This window comes from Macrobrachium rosenbergii, chromosome 37 (assembly GCF_040412425.1).
Source record: "Macrobrachium rosenbergii isolate ZJJX-2024 chromosome 37, ASM4041242v1, whole genome shotgun sequence".
Classification (NCBI taxonomy): Eukaryota; Metazoa; Arthropoda; class Malacostraca; order Decapoda; family Palaemonidae; genus Macrobrachium; species Macrobrachium rosenbergii.
Window position 1 is genome coordinate 16,459,037 of NC_089777.1, and position 17,500 is coordinate 16,476,536.

Sequence of the window (17,500 nt, forward strand, 5' to 3'; positions counted from 1 at the left end):
TTAACGGCAATAGAAGTACGAGGAAGTACGAAGAAGGACCATCAACAGAAGGAAGTCAGGAAGAACAAGGAAGAAGAAGAAGAAGAAGAATAAACAGAAGAAGTTATTAAGGGAAGAGAAGTAGGAGGAGGAGGAGGAGGAGAAGGAGGAGGAGGAAGGAAGACGCAGACGAAGGCGCAGAAGAAGAAGAAAGTGGTTGACAGGAACCGCGATGACTCTGCAACAATTTCCACCACGCTCCTCCGTCTGTGACCTCAATTCGACGCGCAGCCTGGTTGGTTATAAATGTACTTGCGCAATCACCATCATCATCATCATCATCATCGTCGTCTACATCATCATCACCACCATCGTCGTCTAAATCGTCACCATTCGTCACTATCATCGTCACCATCATCGTCCAAATCGTTACCATCATCGTCTAAATCGTCCTCACCATCGTCGTCTAAATCAACGTCACTATAATCGTCACCATCATCGTCTAAATCGTCCCCGCCATCGTTGTGTAAATCGTCACCATCATCGCCTAAATTATCGTCACTATAATCTTCTAAATCGTCACCATCATCGTCGAAATCATCGTCGTCAACATCATCGTCCAAATCGTCACCATTATCGTCGAAATCATCGTCGTCAACATCATCGTCCAAATCGTCACCATCATCGTTTAAATCATCGTCTAAATCGTCACCATTATCGTCACCATCATCATCGTCACCATCATAGTCTAAATCGTCACCATCATCGTCTAAATCTTCGTAACTATAATCGTCTAAATCATCGTCACCATCATCGTTCAAATCTTCGTCACTATAATCATCTAAATCATCGTCACCATCACCGTCTAAATCCTCATCGTCACTGACGTCATCAAACTCATCATCATCATCATTAACATTGTATATTTTATAATCGGACAGAGAGCGAGAGTCGTCATTATGCAAATATGCTACACGATGACCTACGAGAGAGAGAGAGAGAGAATCCCACTGTACCTTATTTTGACAAGTGTACCACGCTGACAATGAATGTCACTGCGCAGGTGAGTTCTCGACAGAGAGAGAGAGAGAGAGAGAGAGAGAGAGAGAGAGAGAGAGAGAGAAAGGGGGGGGGGAGATGAAACGACCATCAAAAAGAAAGCAAAGGAAAGGGAAGTGAAATAAAGAAAATAAAGAGGGGAAAGTAACAAAAGACAAGAGAACTGAGAGGCTTGAAAAGATAAGATTCCTAACATTCCAAATCGAGTTGTTTTCTAGGCGCGTTCTCTACAAGATAATTTTTTTTTTATTTTTGTCTATAACAAAAGTCTTCCGCCGTACAGACGCTTTCTAATTTTGTCGATATATTTATGGTTTATTTAAAAATAACTACCCATTATATTGCCATCCTAGTGTCATTTCCTTGCCCAGGTTCGAAGACGAGGAGAGAAAGTGAGAAAAACGAACAGAGCCGAATATTTATTTTTTTCACGAGGCGATAAGGAAAGCAAAAGCTGAATATTCCGTTCGACACTTGGTCGAAGCAGCGGGAAGAGGAAAGGATTCTTGTCCCTTGGCTAAACGGATACACACCCGCACACACAAACGCACACGCAAACACGCTCGCACACACGCAAAACAGACACACGCATACACAAACACCTGCCGCAAGGGGGGTACAAATAAATAAGCTTGACCAACCAACCTGGCCCATCCAAGCCTTCAACGGATCGTAAAAAAAAAAAAAAGAGGGCCTATGGTAACGAAGGGAATGAGTTCGTAGGAGACGGGGCATGGGCCTGCCTCTCTCTCTCTCTCTCTCTCTCTCTCTCTCGTTTTTCTCTTTATTTATCATCTCTTACGCCTCCCCGAGACAAGCTAGGGAAATACCGACCTTACGACCAACCAAATCCACGTTTTCACTCTCATCTGAGGCACAACAGTCTCAGTCTCAGTCTCTCTCTCTCTCTCTCTCTCTCTCAGGTGGGTAGTGGGTAAGTAGTAGGGGGGAAAAGTAGGTCACCGCCGACGAAGGGGCGAGGGAGGAATTGTACTAGGGCACTCCGGGGCACGCGGAGGGGTAGGAGGAGAATCCCCCTCTCCCCCTTGTCCAGGGGGAGAAAGAAAGAGAGAGAATGAGAGAGAGAGAGAGAGAGAGAGTTAGAGGGAGAGCGAGAGAGGGAAAGGAGTGCCCGAGGAAATAAGATGTAAGGTGGGGACTGCTGTTGTTGTAAAGCTTTATGTGGTGGGGGTATTGGGTATAAAGGGGCATTCTTCTCGATTGAGTGGGTAGCTGGGTGCAGGATGCCCACGTGAGGAGTCGATGGTGATCTCCGCTTATTTATGAGAGAGAGAGAGAGAGAGAGAGAGAGAGAGAGAGAGAGAGAGAGAGAGAGAGAGATTAAAATGGTCTCTTAAGCAGTTTCAGAGAGAGAGAGAGAGAGAGAGGGGCGGGGGTGCGAGTCCATGGAAACGAAAATTGAACAGGTTACTCAGGTAGTTACAAAGAGAGAGAGAGAGAGAGAGAGAGAGAGAGAGAGAGAGAGAGAGAGAGAGAGAGAGAGAGTAGTCCATGGTAACAAAAATTGATCAGGTACTCAAGCAGTTTCTCAGAGAGAGAGAGAGAGAGAGAGAGAGAGAGAGAGAGAGAGAGAGAGAAGTGGTCTCTTAAGCAGTTTCAGAGAGAGAGAGAGAGAGAGAGAGAGAGAGAGAGAGAGAGAGAGAGAGAGAGAGAGATATGAACAGGTAACTCGAGCAGTTTAAGATTTTCCTTACATTATTTTTATGCTAATTTTGTCATACACAAAATTAATAATTGAAATAATTGGATTTCACTACTTAAACATATATTACCGAAGTAGTTTCAAAATCATATTTTTATGTTACACCAGTTTTTATTTACCTTCAAAAACTTCAGGCAGGATGAGTGCTGAAGTTTCAGCTGAAAAATATGAATTTCATAATTCATATATATCATATTTCAGTTACAAAATGGTGTCAGATTACAGAAAGAAATTATTTACTTTCTTCGAGAGGAACTTTAAGACCAAACTCTTTGGTAAATAGTTCGATGGACATTTGGTTGAATCTTGTAACTACAACCATATACAATTACACAAGCTACAACCATACAACCAAAGAAAAATAAACCTAACAACCACCCAACAACAATCTCTTCATTGGACATATCTTACATTTACCCATTTGGTTGAATCTAACCAACTCTTGTGATTAGAGCCATACACAATTCACAAGCTACAAGCAACAAGTAATTTCAACCACACTGAACCCACACTCTACAACCAAACGAAATAACCTAACAACCACACAATAGAAACAACCTAGCAACCACAAAAAGAAAAATTAACAACTAAAGAAAAACAACACAACAACCACCTCGTACTCCTCCTTCCCCCCTCCACAGTTACGGTTGACTAAATAGCTCTTGTGACTACAACCACACAATTCACAAGCTACAACCATACAACCAAAGAAAAACCATAACCACACAACCATGGAAACAACCCAACAACCACACAGCATCAACAACCTCGCACTCGTCCTTCTCCTCTCCACAGTTGCTGTTTGGTAACCGAACGAGAGAGAGAGAGAGAGAGAGAGAGAGAGAGAGAGAGAGAGAGAGAGAGAGAGAGAGAGAGAGAGAGACGACTGCCGGACACACGGAATTATAATTATTCAGGTAACGAAAGGGGTATGATGTTACCTGGGCGGTTGGATACCCCAGGTAAATACTCCTCCACCCCCTCCGTCATTTCTCCCTCCTTCTCTTCTCCCTCTCCCTCCCCCAAAGCGACTATCACACAACCTGTTCCAACCTCTTGGCCCCTCCCTCGGTCCCTCCCTCCCTCTCTCCCTCTCTCCCTCCCTCCCAAACGATACCCCAAATCTAACATAGCCTCAGGGGACTTTGGAAAATCACCTGTTCAGTCCCGGACACTCTCACTCTCGTTCTTTGTGTCCCACTGTGTCTCTTTAGTTATTTTCCGTTCGCGTCTTCTCTTTTCCTCTTCCACGCTTTCTCTCTCTCTCTCTCTCTCTCTCTCTCTCTCTCTCTCTCTCTCTCTCTCTCTCTCTCTCTGTTAATTAAACTATAGACGTTTCCATTTCCTACTGAATTAAAAAGATTTTTAATGCAAATATCTGGTTCAGTTTTGTATGAATAAAATGTGAAACAAGTACACATGTGTATATATGTATATATGTGCATATATGTACTTATTTATATATACATATATGTATGTATATATTTATATGTATGTATGTATGTGTACATTATATATATATATATATATATATATATATATATATATATATATATATATATATATATCATATATATATAAAATGTACACAGTATGTATGTAAGAGAGAGAGAGAGAGAGAGAGAGAGAGAGAGAGAGAGAGAGAGAGAGAGAGAGAGAGAGAGAGAGAGAGAAGACATATTTCGCCAACAATTCAGCCTCAAATACACTTGTTCCGAAGACATATTTCAACTTTCCTATCAAGTGAGAAAGCAAAGAGTGAGCAGTTCTGCCTCAATACCTCAAATACACTTGTCATTTCTGATTCTCCTTGGTCAAAGGAGTCACCAAAATAAAGGTAATTTTTTATCCTATTGTTGGCAACTTTCCTATCATTTTACTTTTACCCTTTGTCTACACAACCCAATCAGACCTGCAGCGAAAATCAGCAGTTTGTACTAAGTGTATATATATACACTTAGTATATATAATAAAAACACAGCATTGATCTCTCTCTCTCTCTCTCTCTCTCTCTCTCTCTCTCTCTCTCTCTCTCACCTCACTTGTCAAAACTCATGGGTAACTGAAGTGAATTTGCTAATGCCTGTTGAGTGGCCTACTGTCCTGACGTCACTAAGTTCAAGAGAACTATTATGCCTATTGAGTGGCCTACTTGTCAAGCCGTCACTGGGTTTAAAAGAATAATTATGCCTATTGAGTGGCCTACTTGTCCTGACGTCACTAAGTTTAAAAGAACTATTATGCCTATTGAGTGGCATACTGCCCTGACGTCACTGTTTAAAAGAATTATTGTACCTGTTGAGCGGATTACTGTCCTGACATCATTAAGTTTAAAAGAGCTATTATGCCTACTGAGTGGCCTGCTTATCCTGCCCTCACTGGGTTTAAAGGCACTTTTGAAAGAGCAGTTAAGTTTTGTGTCAAGTAACAGGAAAGCCATTAACAGATAGCTACTTAAATCTTGTAAGTCTGTGGCACTACTTACAGATAGCTAAGACTCTGTTCAGAAAAATCAGCACAGACAACTATGGTCTGTAAATAGGACCTGGAAATACTTTGAAAAACAACACAAGGAAGAAAGAATAGACAGAATAGACTTATTAACAGGTCTGTCTGCACTGTAGACCTGTTGTGTGACACCCCATGTCTCAGTTGCATTGGGGAAGAAGGAGAATATGACCCAATTTATTTATTTTAATTTTTTGAAATATTTCTGAGATGCCAGGAACATATTACATGGATTTATACACATTTCTGACATACTTCAAATCATTACTGAGCTTCTGACAGCAGAAGAGTGGGGAAATCTGAACAAAAATCTCTTTTTCTATAAATAATTTCCGAGCTTCAAGAAAACATTACAGAGATTCTTGCCGAGTGCCTTTGGTTCTGGCAAACTTCAAATCATTACTGAACTACTGACTGGCAGAAATTCTATTGAGGTCTGTGACATCTTACTGAGGAAATCATTTAGTTATGAAATAATGAATCATTGTCATTTTTCCTCTTCCTGGTTTTAATTTTGGGATGTCCTCCAATTGGCCCTCCAGCTATCTATCTAATAATTGTATTTTCAAGTTACAAGTACAAATGATTTCGAATAATGATGCTGTATTTATGAATATATATATATATATATATATATATATATATATATATATTATATATATATAGCTATATATATTTCTATATATACATACATATATATGTACATATATACACAGTATATATATATACATGTATATATATATATATATATATATATATATATATATATATATATATATAAATATAAATATATATATATATATATATATATATATATATATATATATATATATATATATATATATATATATATATATATATATATATATATATATATATATATATATATATATATATATATATATATATATATAACTGTTATCGAAAAATTTAGTATTATATATAACCGTTATTGAATTCTTATTATATATTTATACTTTAATTTATTGAAAAATTCTGAATAATTATTATAACAAAACACTTTTTTTTTAATCTCAGTTATCAACCACTGTGTCACCCACACGCGCCGAGACCTTACAAAAATTACAGATAAAAAAAATGACAAAAACATTGAAGTCCAAAAACAGACTTTTACTCGAACCAAAAAAAAAAAAAAAAAAAAAAATATATATATATATATATATATATATATATATATATATATATATATATATATATATATATATATATATATATATATATATATATATATATATCAGGCACCAAATCGTTGCCAATATTTCAAAAAGCATGAAGAATTTCACGTAAGAAGAATAAGAAAAAAATTAAAATATAAAAATAATATTCCAGCGTCACTGGTTTGTCATGAAACGACATTCTAGTTTTTGGAATTTTCTAGAAGTGACGAAAAGATTATGGTCTAGAGTCTAGAAGACTGAGTGCCAACAAAATTACTTTTTTCCTTTCCCTAGAGGAGAAACTTCATGTTGCATTGTTGCAAGTCGTTTGCAACTGGAGATGTATGGTGGAATTTTGGGAAAATGTATATATATATATATATATATATATATATATATATATATATATATATATATATATATATATATATATATATACACACACTCTCCTCGCTTTTAATCTCTTCGAGTTTCACTCTGTGTAATGCAAGATTTGGATTCTGGGCCAGAAATACACTTCCGCTTCCCGACCTACATTTTTTTGAGGGTGGGGCGAGGTGGGGTTGGCCCACTGGGATTTCCCAGGGAAATTTGGGTGAAGAGGGTCGCTGGAATTTCGATTAATCACGATCCGTAAGTTTATGTTCTTCGTTAAGTCTTTGTGCGGATCATTATCACCATCATTCTCTCTCTCTCTCTCTCTCTATCAATTCCTCCTTCAATATTTCATAGCCTCTGTCTATCTCTCTATCTCTCTCTCTCTCTCTATCAATTCCTCCTTCAGTATTTCATAGCCCACTCTCTCTCTCTCTCTCTCTCTCTCTCTCTCTCTCTCTCTCTCTCAGGGATTCAGAATTTGTGAAAAGCAGATGCCATATGAACTTCCTTTAGAATATACGTGTTATTAACATACTTACACACACACACACACACAGAGAGAGAGAGAGAGAGAGAGAGAGAGAGAGAGAGAGAGAGAGAGAGAGAGAGAGAGAGAGAGAGAAAGAATCTTTCTTTTGGCCTCCCCACAGCGGCCATATCTTGAAATTCAAGCTTCCAAAGATTATTATGGCGTCCATTTGAAAGAAGTATCAGAAGGTAATGGGAAATACAGAAAGAACATTTACCAAAAAAGAACAAATAAATCAACAGATCTGTAAATAAATGGATAAAAATGTTATTAAATTATCAAAAATACAAGGAGAATTGTTTTGAGGGCAGTAACGCATTGCATCTTCGCTTGAACTTTTAAAGTTTTAAAGTTCCAATTGCAAACATCCTCAGGGATCTTTGGAAAGACAAATGGGAAATAAAAACGACTGAACTTTAACGTTGAATTCGTCGCAGAACGTAGGGTTACCGAGGAAGGCAGCCAGGAGTCTCGGAAGTTCTACTACCTGTGTGGCGCATTACCTATGCAAATGAAACCACTTTTACTTTTGGATGTAAACCAAACGCGGCGTGTGCACCGTGGAAGAAGTGGCCCACCCCAAAAATAAATAAATATAAGGGAAAAATACCATGATATTTGGATACAATAACAAAATGTATTATATTAAACTATAAAATAAGTAAAAATGCGCCGAAGAAATTTCGGCGCAATCGAGTTTCCTGTACAGCCGCTTCAGTGTATAATCAAGGCCACCGATAATAGATCTATCTTTCGGTGGTCTCGGTATAATGCTGTATGAGCCGCGGCCCATGAAACTTCAACCACGGCCCGGTGGTGGCCTCGCCTATCTCGTTGCCAGAAGCACGATTATGGCTACCTTTAATCTTAAATAAAATAAAAACTACTGAGGCTAGAGGGCTGCAATTTGGTATGTTTAATGATTGGAGGGTAGATGATCAACATGCCAATTTGCAGCCCTCTAGCCTCAATAGTTTTTTTAAGATCTGACGGCGGACAGAAAAAGTGCGGACAGAAAAAGTGCGGACGGACGGACAAAGCCGGCACAATAGTTTTCCTTTACAGAAAACTAAAAGGAAGACTTAAAAATGGGAAAACTATAAGCAAATAAAAATGGATTAAAGGAAAATAATATAGACATCGAATATAATTAGTTAAAAAAAATGGAAATCTGCAAAAAGTAAAAACAATTTGAGGAAATTTATCAAGATCAAAATAAATATGAAACAAAAAACCTCATAGTCTGTCCGTACGAAATAAAAACCCATTCAATCTCCCTCCCCCATTAAAAAAACCTCCCATGAAAACAAAAGCTAAATCTTTAAAAACATCAGTCTGTTCTTAGGAGATGAAAAACACGAAATTCTAAAAAAACCTACTATTTTTAAAGTCGTCACATCTGTTTATACAAGACCATTGCAAGAAAAACTTCCAAAAAAACTCACAAGGAGGAGAGCTAGAAAAGCCACACCTACCTCCCGCAAAAAAAAAAAAAAGACAGGAAGAACAACTGTGTTTCTGAAAACCTCACAGTATGTTTTTACAAGAGCCAAAGCAAGAAAACCTAAAAAAAAAAAAAAAAACTGGACCATTATAAGAAAAACCTCGAAAACAGAAAAACCTCATCGAGGATAAAATCAATAACTGGAAATTTTGAAAATCTCACTCTGTTTTTTTTAATGTCAAAAGCAAGAAAACTTTCCCCAAAAAAACAATTGCACCAGTGGGAAAAATATTCCAAAAACGGAAAACCTTTCCCCAGAATCGAGCAACCAGACTTAAAAAAAACTGCCTCATTGGAAAGAATCTGCAAAAACTGAAAAACCTTCCCTTTAAAAAGAGCTAACAGACTTTAAAAAAAACTACCTCATTGGAAAGAATCTTCAAAAACTGAAAAACCTTCCCTTTAAAAAGAGCAACCAGACTTTAAAAAAACTGCCTCATTGGAAAGAATCTACAAAAACTGAAAAACATTCCCTTTAAAAAGAGCTAACAGACTTTAAAAACTACCTCATTGGAAAGAATCTTCAAAAACTGAAAAACCTTCCCTTTAAAAAAGCAACCAGACTTTAAAAAAAACTGCCTCATTGGAAAGAATCTACAAAAACTGAAAACCTTCCCTTTAAAAAAGAGCTACCAGACTTTAAAAAAAACTGCCTCATTGGAAAGAAACTTCAAAAACTGAAAAACCTTCCTTTTAAAAAGAGCTACCAGACTTAAAAAAACTGCCTCATTGGAAAGAACCTTCAAAAACGGAAAAACCTTCCCTTTAAAAACAGCAACCAGACTTAAAAAAAACTGCCTCGTTGGAACGAATCTTCAAAAACGGAAAAACTTTCCCTTTAAAAACAGCAACCAAACCTTAAAAAAAAAGGTTCATTTCTACAATATGAAAAATAAAAAAAATCCCCCTAAAACCAACCAGACCTTTTTAAAAAAAAAAAAAAAAACAAACAGTTCATTTTTACGAGAAGAAAAATTTAAAAAATCAAAGAAAAAAAAAGCCAGAAAAGAGAAAGAGATCTCGCTCGGGCGGTTATATATAAACACAAGACCTACTTTCAAGAACCACTTTCACTCGCGTCAGCTTCACTCCGAACGCATACATCAGGAAAGCTAATGCAAGCAATAGAAAAAAAAACTATCCAAAAGCCTAAAAAAAAAACCTCTACTAAGTGGTTTTGTAAGGCCTTGGGTTTGTGCTCGTCTTGTCACAACATTACAGTGATTTTTCCGGTTCTAAGTTCTAAGCCTAAAAAACTCTGAGGTTTGCGGTCGAAATTGACAGTACATTAGTGGTTTTTTTTCTATCTAGGCCTAAAAAAAACTCCACTGGGTGCTTGTGTAAACCTTTCATCTTTGTGCTCGTCCTTTGTCACGACACTGTAGTGTTTTTTTTTCATTCTATCTTCTGTCTAAGCCTAAAAAAAACTCCACTATATGCTTTGTAAACCCTCAGCTTTTGCTCTCGAAACTGTCAATAATGTGTGATTTTTTTTCCCATTCTATCTTCTACCTAGGCCTAAAAAAAAAAAACTCAACTACTTGTTTAAATCCTCATCTTTGTGCTGGTCCTTTTTCACTACTTTGTAGTGTTTTTTTTTTTCATTCTGTCTTCTATCTCAGCCTAAAAAAAAGCTCTACTAAGTGCTTCTGTAAGCCCTGAGCTTTGTGCCCGAAACTGTCAGTAAGCTGTAGTGTTTTTTCCTCATTCTAACTTCTATCTAGTCCTAAAAAACTTCACAAGGTGCTTTTTAAAGCCTGAGGTTCATGTTCGTCCTCTGTCACTACTTTGTAGTGTTTTTTTTTTATTCTATCTTGCGAGCCTAAAAAAACTCTACTGCGCGTTTGTCTAAACCCTGAGCCTTGTGTTCGAAATTACCACTATGTTGTAGTGTTTTTTCTTCTATGTAAGCCTAAAAAAAACTCCACTAGGTGCTTGTCTAAACCTTAAGTTTCGTGCTCGTCCTGTGTTTTTTTCCATTCTACCTTCTATCTAGGCCTAAAAAACTTTTTCTCCATTCTATCTAGGCCTAAAAAAAGACTCCACTATGTGCGTGTTTAAATTCTGAGCTTCATGCTAGTCCTGTGTCAAACACTGCCTTGGTTTTTCAGTTATTCTATCATTTATTCGTCAGCTGACAGTGACCATCTATCAATCGCCATCTTCATCTCTATTTATCAATCAAATCCTTCAATTTCTATCCCTTATTCCATTTCAGTTTAATAGAGCAATATATCACGACCTGTTATATAAGTACATTCACAATCCCATTTTCCCGTAGAAAAAGAAAAAATAAAAAGATTTTGCTGCATTTACCGAACTCAAAACATCCGCCAATAACACCAGATGCCATTAAAGGCATTATATAAAGGTTGTGTTTCCGCATGCGCAATACAAAGCTCCGTATAGCTCTCTTATCGTTTACATAACCCTGATTTACAATCCCATTTTCCATTAAAAAAGAGAAAAATAAAGATTTTACTTCATTTACCTAACTCAGAACATCCGCCCATAACACCAGATGTCATGAACAGCATTATATAAGGGTCGTTTTTCCGCATGCGCAATACAAAGCTTCGTATAGCTCTCTTATCGTTTGCATAACCCTGATTTAATCGCTCGGAGCCATTCGCTTCAGTTGGAGCTGCGTTGTAAAATAGCCCTTACGTTCTCGTCACTTAAAAACGATTTTAGGTCGTCAATTCTAAACAATAATTATTATGATATTTTTTTAAGGCGAGAACTTGAATACAAGAAGGGAATAAGGCAAGATAAAGGTTAAGAATATTAGAAAATAAGAAAACAAGAGGCAATAATAATAAGGAAACGGAAGACTTACAGTAGCGAGAGAGACGTCCCGGAAACGTACAAGACCCGGATGTGACTTCGCTCGACTCTCTCTCTCTCTCTCTCTCTCTCTCTCTCTCTCTCTCTCTCTCTTTTAGGGTGGGTTTTCAAAGAATTCACTTGTGCCTTTTTAAATATAGGGTTGAATTACGTACTTGCTTGTGAGCTGGTTGCTGCAGGTCGCTGGAGAGAGAGAGAGAGAGAGAGAGAGAGAGAGAGAGAGAGAGAGTTACAGTTACAGTTGTGAGGTACACGGTCAGACTCTAAGTAATTATATATATATATATATATATATAGTATATATATATATATATATATATATATATATATATATATATATATATATATATATATATATATATATATATATATATAAAACACATATAAATATATATATTACATATCTTTTATATATATATATATATATATATATATATATATATATATATATATATATATATATATATATATATATATATATATATATATATATATATATATATGTATATATGTAACAAACTCATTTCACTTTCTTATTTTGAAAGCGAGACAAACGAAAGCTAAAGAAAGTAAGTTTGAAAAGCCACGCCTCAAATCACCTTTACAAGACGCGATTCCAGATCAGTCAATTAAGATACAAAACGAGTACAAAATTACTACGTAAAGTACAGCTTCTATTTCATTGTTCCATTATCAAACTATTTACTTAATTACTTTATTTAATCTTTAAAAGAACGAACGCTTTCTATACCGAGTTTGCCGACGTTCAAGCAACCGTTTTTCAAGTCACGGAGCGTCGCAGGAAAATTGTATTTTCTGAACGCGCCGCTTAGCATAACGGCTTCTCTTGAATTACTTTCACTCTCGCACCGGTTTGGGCGCGTTCATCAGGTTCCAAGAAGCGCGGCGGAAAACGGACCACTATCATTGCCAACTTTTTTTATTATGTCATCATAAAGACGAAAATGAGGGTGAAAGCTAAATGCTAGGGACGGAAAATAATAATAATAATAATAATAATAATAATAATAATAATAATAATAATAATAATAATAATAATAATAATAATAATAAATTTCCTGAAATTGTAAATAACTCAAAAGCGGAGAAATCCAGAAGAGAGAGAGAGAGAGAGAGAGAGAGAGAGAGAGAGAGAGAGAGAGAGAGAGAGAGAGAGTAACCACAAGCAATTTCTTCATACTGAACTAAACTGAAAAGTTTATATAACCAAATTTTGGCAAAGTTATGATAACTTCTAAAGTGATCGATGAGAGAGAGAGAGAGAGAGAGAGAGAGAGAGAGAGAGAGAGAGAGAGAGAGAGAGAGAATGACAAAGTTATGAAAAAATTATGATAAATTCTAAAGTGATCACCGGCAAAGAAGGTTATATATCCCTTGCCGTGGAACAGATTCCGCCGGCCACGCCTATACGCCTGACCGACAGCCTTAGGCATGGCGAGAGAGAGAGAGAGAGAGAGAGAGAGAGAGAGAGAGAGAGAGAGAGAGAGAGTGACTGTTATATTTATATAACAGATGATGGTAAGTTAAGGGTTTATCTTTTATTTACAACATGACCACACTGGTTTCTCTATATGTTACAGTTGATGTTCGTCTCTCTCTCTCTCTCTCTCTCTCTCTCTCTCTCTCTCTCTCTCTCAGACACACACACACATATATATAAATATATATATATAAAATCATATTAAGATTTTTTGTGTAAAATGTCGTGAAACTCCCGTAGACTTTCCTTACACAACTATCGTAGGTTTAATCAACTAATATTAATAACAGTAGCACAAATAATAATAATAATAATAATAATAATAATAATAATAATAATAATAATAATAATAATAATAATAATAATAATAATAATAATAATGTTTCCATTTCTCGTTACAGGTATGTTCAGGTAAGTTGAAATCAACACGTGACTGACCAGTTGTTTCCAGAACAGGTGTTCTCAGGTAAATAGGCCCTAATTGCCTCTCTTTTTCGTTTTAATATTATGGGAATGAAGTGATATATTTGGTGCCTTTGTTCTCACTTGAACACTTTAATTTAAAGTTGTCCTCCACAAAGAAACACTTTTTAACACTTGCTAAGACTTCGAGGATGATTTAAGGACATTTAGCCAAGGACACCTGTCTAAAAATGAACACTTGACACTAAGAATTCACGGATAATTTTAGCACATTTATTCAAGGTTACCCACTCTAAAAAAGTTACCCACTCTAAAAAAAGAACACTTTGACACGTACTATGAATGCAATGATAATTTTAGCACATTTATCCAAGGACACCCACTCTAAAAAAAGGAACACTTCAAAACTTACTATGAATGCAATGATAATTTTAGCACATTTATCCAAGATTACCCACTCTAAAAAATGAACACTTTACTACGAATTACAAGGACAATTTAACTCATTCATTCAAGGTCACCCCTCAAAAATGACCCAATCTAACACTTGCTAAATCAAGGTCAGGTCAAGGGGGAAGTAAGCTTAACCCTAAAAAAAGCAAACACTTCTTAGTTCCTTAATCAGGAACATTCCAAGCAAGGAACACTTAATCACTGTTACTTATTAAGGACAGTCCTTAAAAAGGAACCAATTTATCATTTATCTCAAGCGAGAGAGAGAGAGAGAGAGAGAGAGAGAGAGAGAGAGAGAGAGAGAGAGAGAGAGAGAAAACTCCCTTATTCCTCAGCGTTGGGCAACATTCTCTTCAAGACTAATAGCCTTTAATAGGACAGGGAACTTAATTACCTCTTATGATGGGGTCTATAATTATGGCCTACTCAGGGTGCGTCATTAATTAAAAGGAGAATCAAAGAAAGTATAAATTGGATTCTTCATATCACTGGTGTTTTGACAGATAGATAGATAGATAGATAGATAGATAGATAGATAGACAGATAGATAGATAGATACGTCAATCATTCAACAGGGTACCAAGGAAAGTATAAGATGAATATAACTTTATATTATAGAAATTTTGACATAGATATATAGATAGATAGATAGATAGAAGGAAGTAGGAAGTATGGAATGGGTGGGGAGGGAGTCAAGAAGCAAGGAAAAATATAATAAAAAATGAAGAAGAGGAGGAAGAAGAAGAACAACGTCGAACATCAGTGACGTTCTGCCCGGGGAGAAATTCATTGAAGTGAAAGTGAGCCAACAACATCTAGCGACGATTGAAGGAGCATACTAATGGAGTCCAAGTCGATGAGGAGGTTATTTGCTTCCTTGGGGAACCACTCCCTCCTCCTCCTCCTCCTCCCCAAATTACTCCTCTGACCCCTCCCTCCCTCCCCCCCTACCCCTATTACCAACCCCCCCACCCCTCACAGAGACACACACCTCAGGAGAAGACTTATAATTAGATTCAGAGACTTCCATTTGCAAATTGCAGAAAATGTTGCCAAAAATTATTGATGCTTTTTATTTGAAGATTTTGATTTTTTTTTCTAGAGACAATTTGAAGAATAATGATTAATATATAGGGATAATTATTGGTATATTTCTTGCTACTCCAACGCACCTAAGATGATTTATAATTAGATTCAGATGTTCTTCCATTTTTTTTAAATTGCAGAAAATGTCGCCAAAAATGATTGTTGCTTATTTGAAGATTTTGTTTTTTTTAGAGAGAATGAAAAATGATAATTGAGATATGATAATAATTACTGATATATCTATTGGTTTTATTTATATTTTTTGTTTAAGACAGAAATAATAGTATAATAAAAAGTACCATTACTCCTGTTAACTGGTAATAATAATAATAATAATAATAATAATAATAATAATAATAATAATAATACAAAAATTACTGCAAAAGGTGTAACTAAGAATAATAATAATAATAATAATAATAATAATAATAATAATAATAATAATAATAATACACAAAGTTCCATAACTGCTGTAACTAATAATAATAATAATAATAATAATAATAATAATAATAATAATAATAATAATAATAATAATAGGAACAGCAGGTAGAGCTGACCTGCTTCCTGAAAATTCATGAGAGAGAGAGAGAGAGAGAGAGAGAGAGAGAGAGAGAGTTTCCTGAACTGACGTCTCTTTTAAAAATGCTGCTTAAGACATCTTGTTAATTTCCGATATGACTTGTTTATTTTTTATTGTAAATTTTTTCCCGTTGATTTTTTCTTTACTTTTTTTTGGAGCTCATAACTTTCAACTTGCATTCCTCGGCATTCCACTTACGCAAAAACACACGAAAAGGAGGAAAAAATACGATGATAAAAACGAACATAAAACAGCAAGCGATGACTGACACGTGACGAATTGGAGGAACTTCAAATCACACACACACACATGTATATATATATATGTATATATATTTATAGTTATATATATATATTTATATTTGTATATACATATATATATATATATATATATATATATATATATATATATATATATATATATATATACATACATATATATATATATATATATATATATATATATATATATATATATATATATATATATATATATATGTATGTATATATATATATATATATATATATATATATATATATATATATATATATATATATATATATATATATATATATATATATATATAACTTTCCTGCAATCTTTAAAACGATCTTTGAGTTTAACAACAAAGTCTGTTTTCAATTAAATTTGCGTTTCACAAGGTTCACTCATCTTTCAATACAATGTCCAACCTCCAACAGCTTACTGGAAAGCTTCTCAAGCTTTCCTCATCTGAGCTTATATCAGCTTGAAGTATTCCTGAGCAATATTCTCTAAGACAAAACTATTTAACTCAATCTTCCTCCAAGTCTTTAGCTATTCGATCGGAATTTCCTATTACCCAATTTCCGTTATTTTCATGAGTGGTCGTTGCTAGTGGCTTCTAGGAAATCTAGTAGAGACAATCTATTTTACTCCTAAATTATCTACAGAACTCCATTTTAAATCACCTTTCGTAATCAAACGATTTCAACACTGCACAATTCTTATGCAAACAATCTTACGTTGTTTTGGATGTTAGGGCCTCAATGACTTCGGGAAGGACCGTTCAAAAGTATCTACTTCGTGTAGTTCAGTGCCTAGGAAACTGGTTCCCTCAATGTCACATTGAAATCTCGCCTCTATGACAGAGACCCTGTCACCGAAATATGTGAAAATGAAAGACCTTACCGTCATTTTCAACGAAGGATTCCTGGGCAGATCCTACGTGCTGTCCTGATGCTGAGTTCAACCTTTCTTCCTGTGATGTGGACTAGACTTCACGTCAGCCAGGGTAAAAGAATGATTGGTCACTTTGAACTGGCGTCTCTCAGGGGTGTCCTACACTCATTTTTCAACGAAGGATCCCTGGGAGAGTCCTACGTGCTGTCCTAATGCAGAGTTTAACCTACCGGTTTGAACAATGGACATCTTGTTTGCTAACAGAAGCTTTAGAGTCTTCAGGTCGTAAATGAACGATTGGTCACTTTGAACTGGCGTCACTCAAGGAGTGTCCTACTCTCATTTTTCAACGAAGGATTCCTGGGAGAGTCCTTCGCGCTATCCTAATGCAGGGTGTAAACCTTCCGCGTGAACAGTGGACACTCCCTGTTTGCTAACTGATGCAAATAGACTTCAAGCGAGCCAGGATAACTGAACGATTGGTCCATTTGAACTGGCGTCCCTCAAGGACCTTTCTGGGTCAAAAGCCTCTGGGAAATGTTGATAAAAGTTTTAACTTATTTGTATTTACGTAGGAGGTGACTCTAG

General features: G+C 35.8%; 1 protein-coding gene and 2 pseudogenes across 1 annotated transcript; 2 read left to right on the forward strand and 1 right to left on the reverse strand.

The window, feature by feature from the left end:
- LOC136825121 (cilia- and flagella-associated protein 251-like) overlaps positions 1–876 on the forward strand; it is a 13,684-nt pseudogene extending 12,808 nt beyond the window's left edge.
- The window catches only part of LOC136825355 (ichor-like), a 76,826-nt pseudogene that overhangs the window by 47,010 nt on the left and 12,316 nt on the right, over positions 1–17,500 (forward strand).
- On the reverse strand, positions 366–3,751 carry LOC136825122 (germ cell nuclear acidic protein-like). Its single transcript, XM_067081164.1, has 2 exons — positions 3,703–3,751; positions 366–961 (listed from the first exon to the last, which is right to left on the reverse strand). The coding sequence occupies exons 1-2, from the start codon at positions 3,749–3,751 to the stop codon at positions 366–368; spliced, it is 645 nt and encodes a 214-aa protein (XP_066937265.1).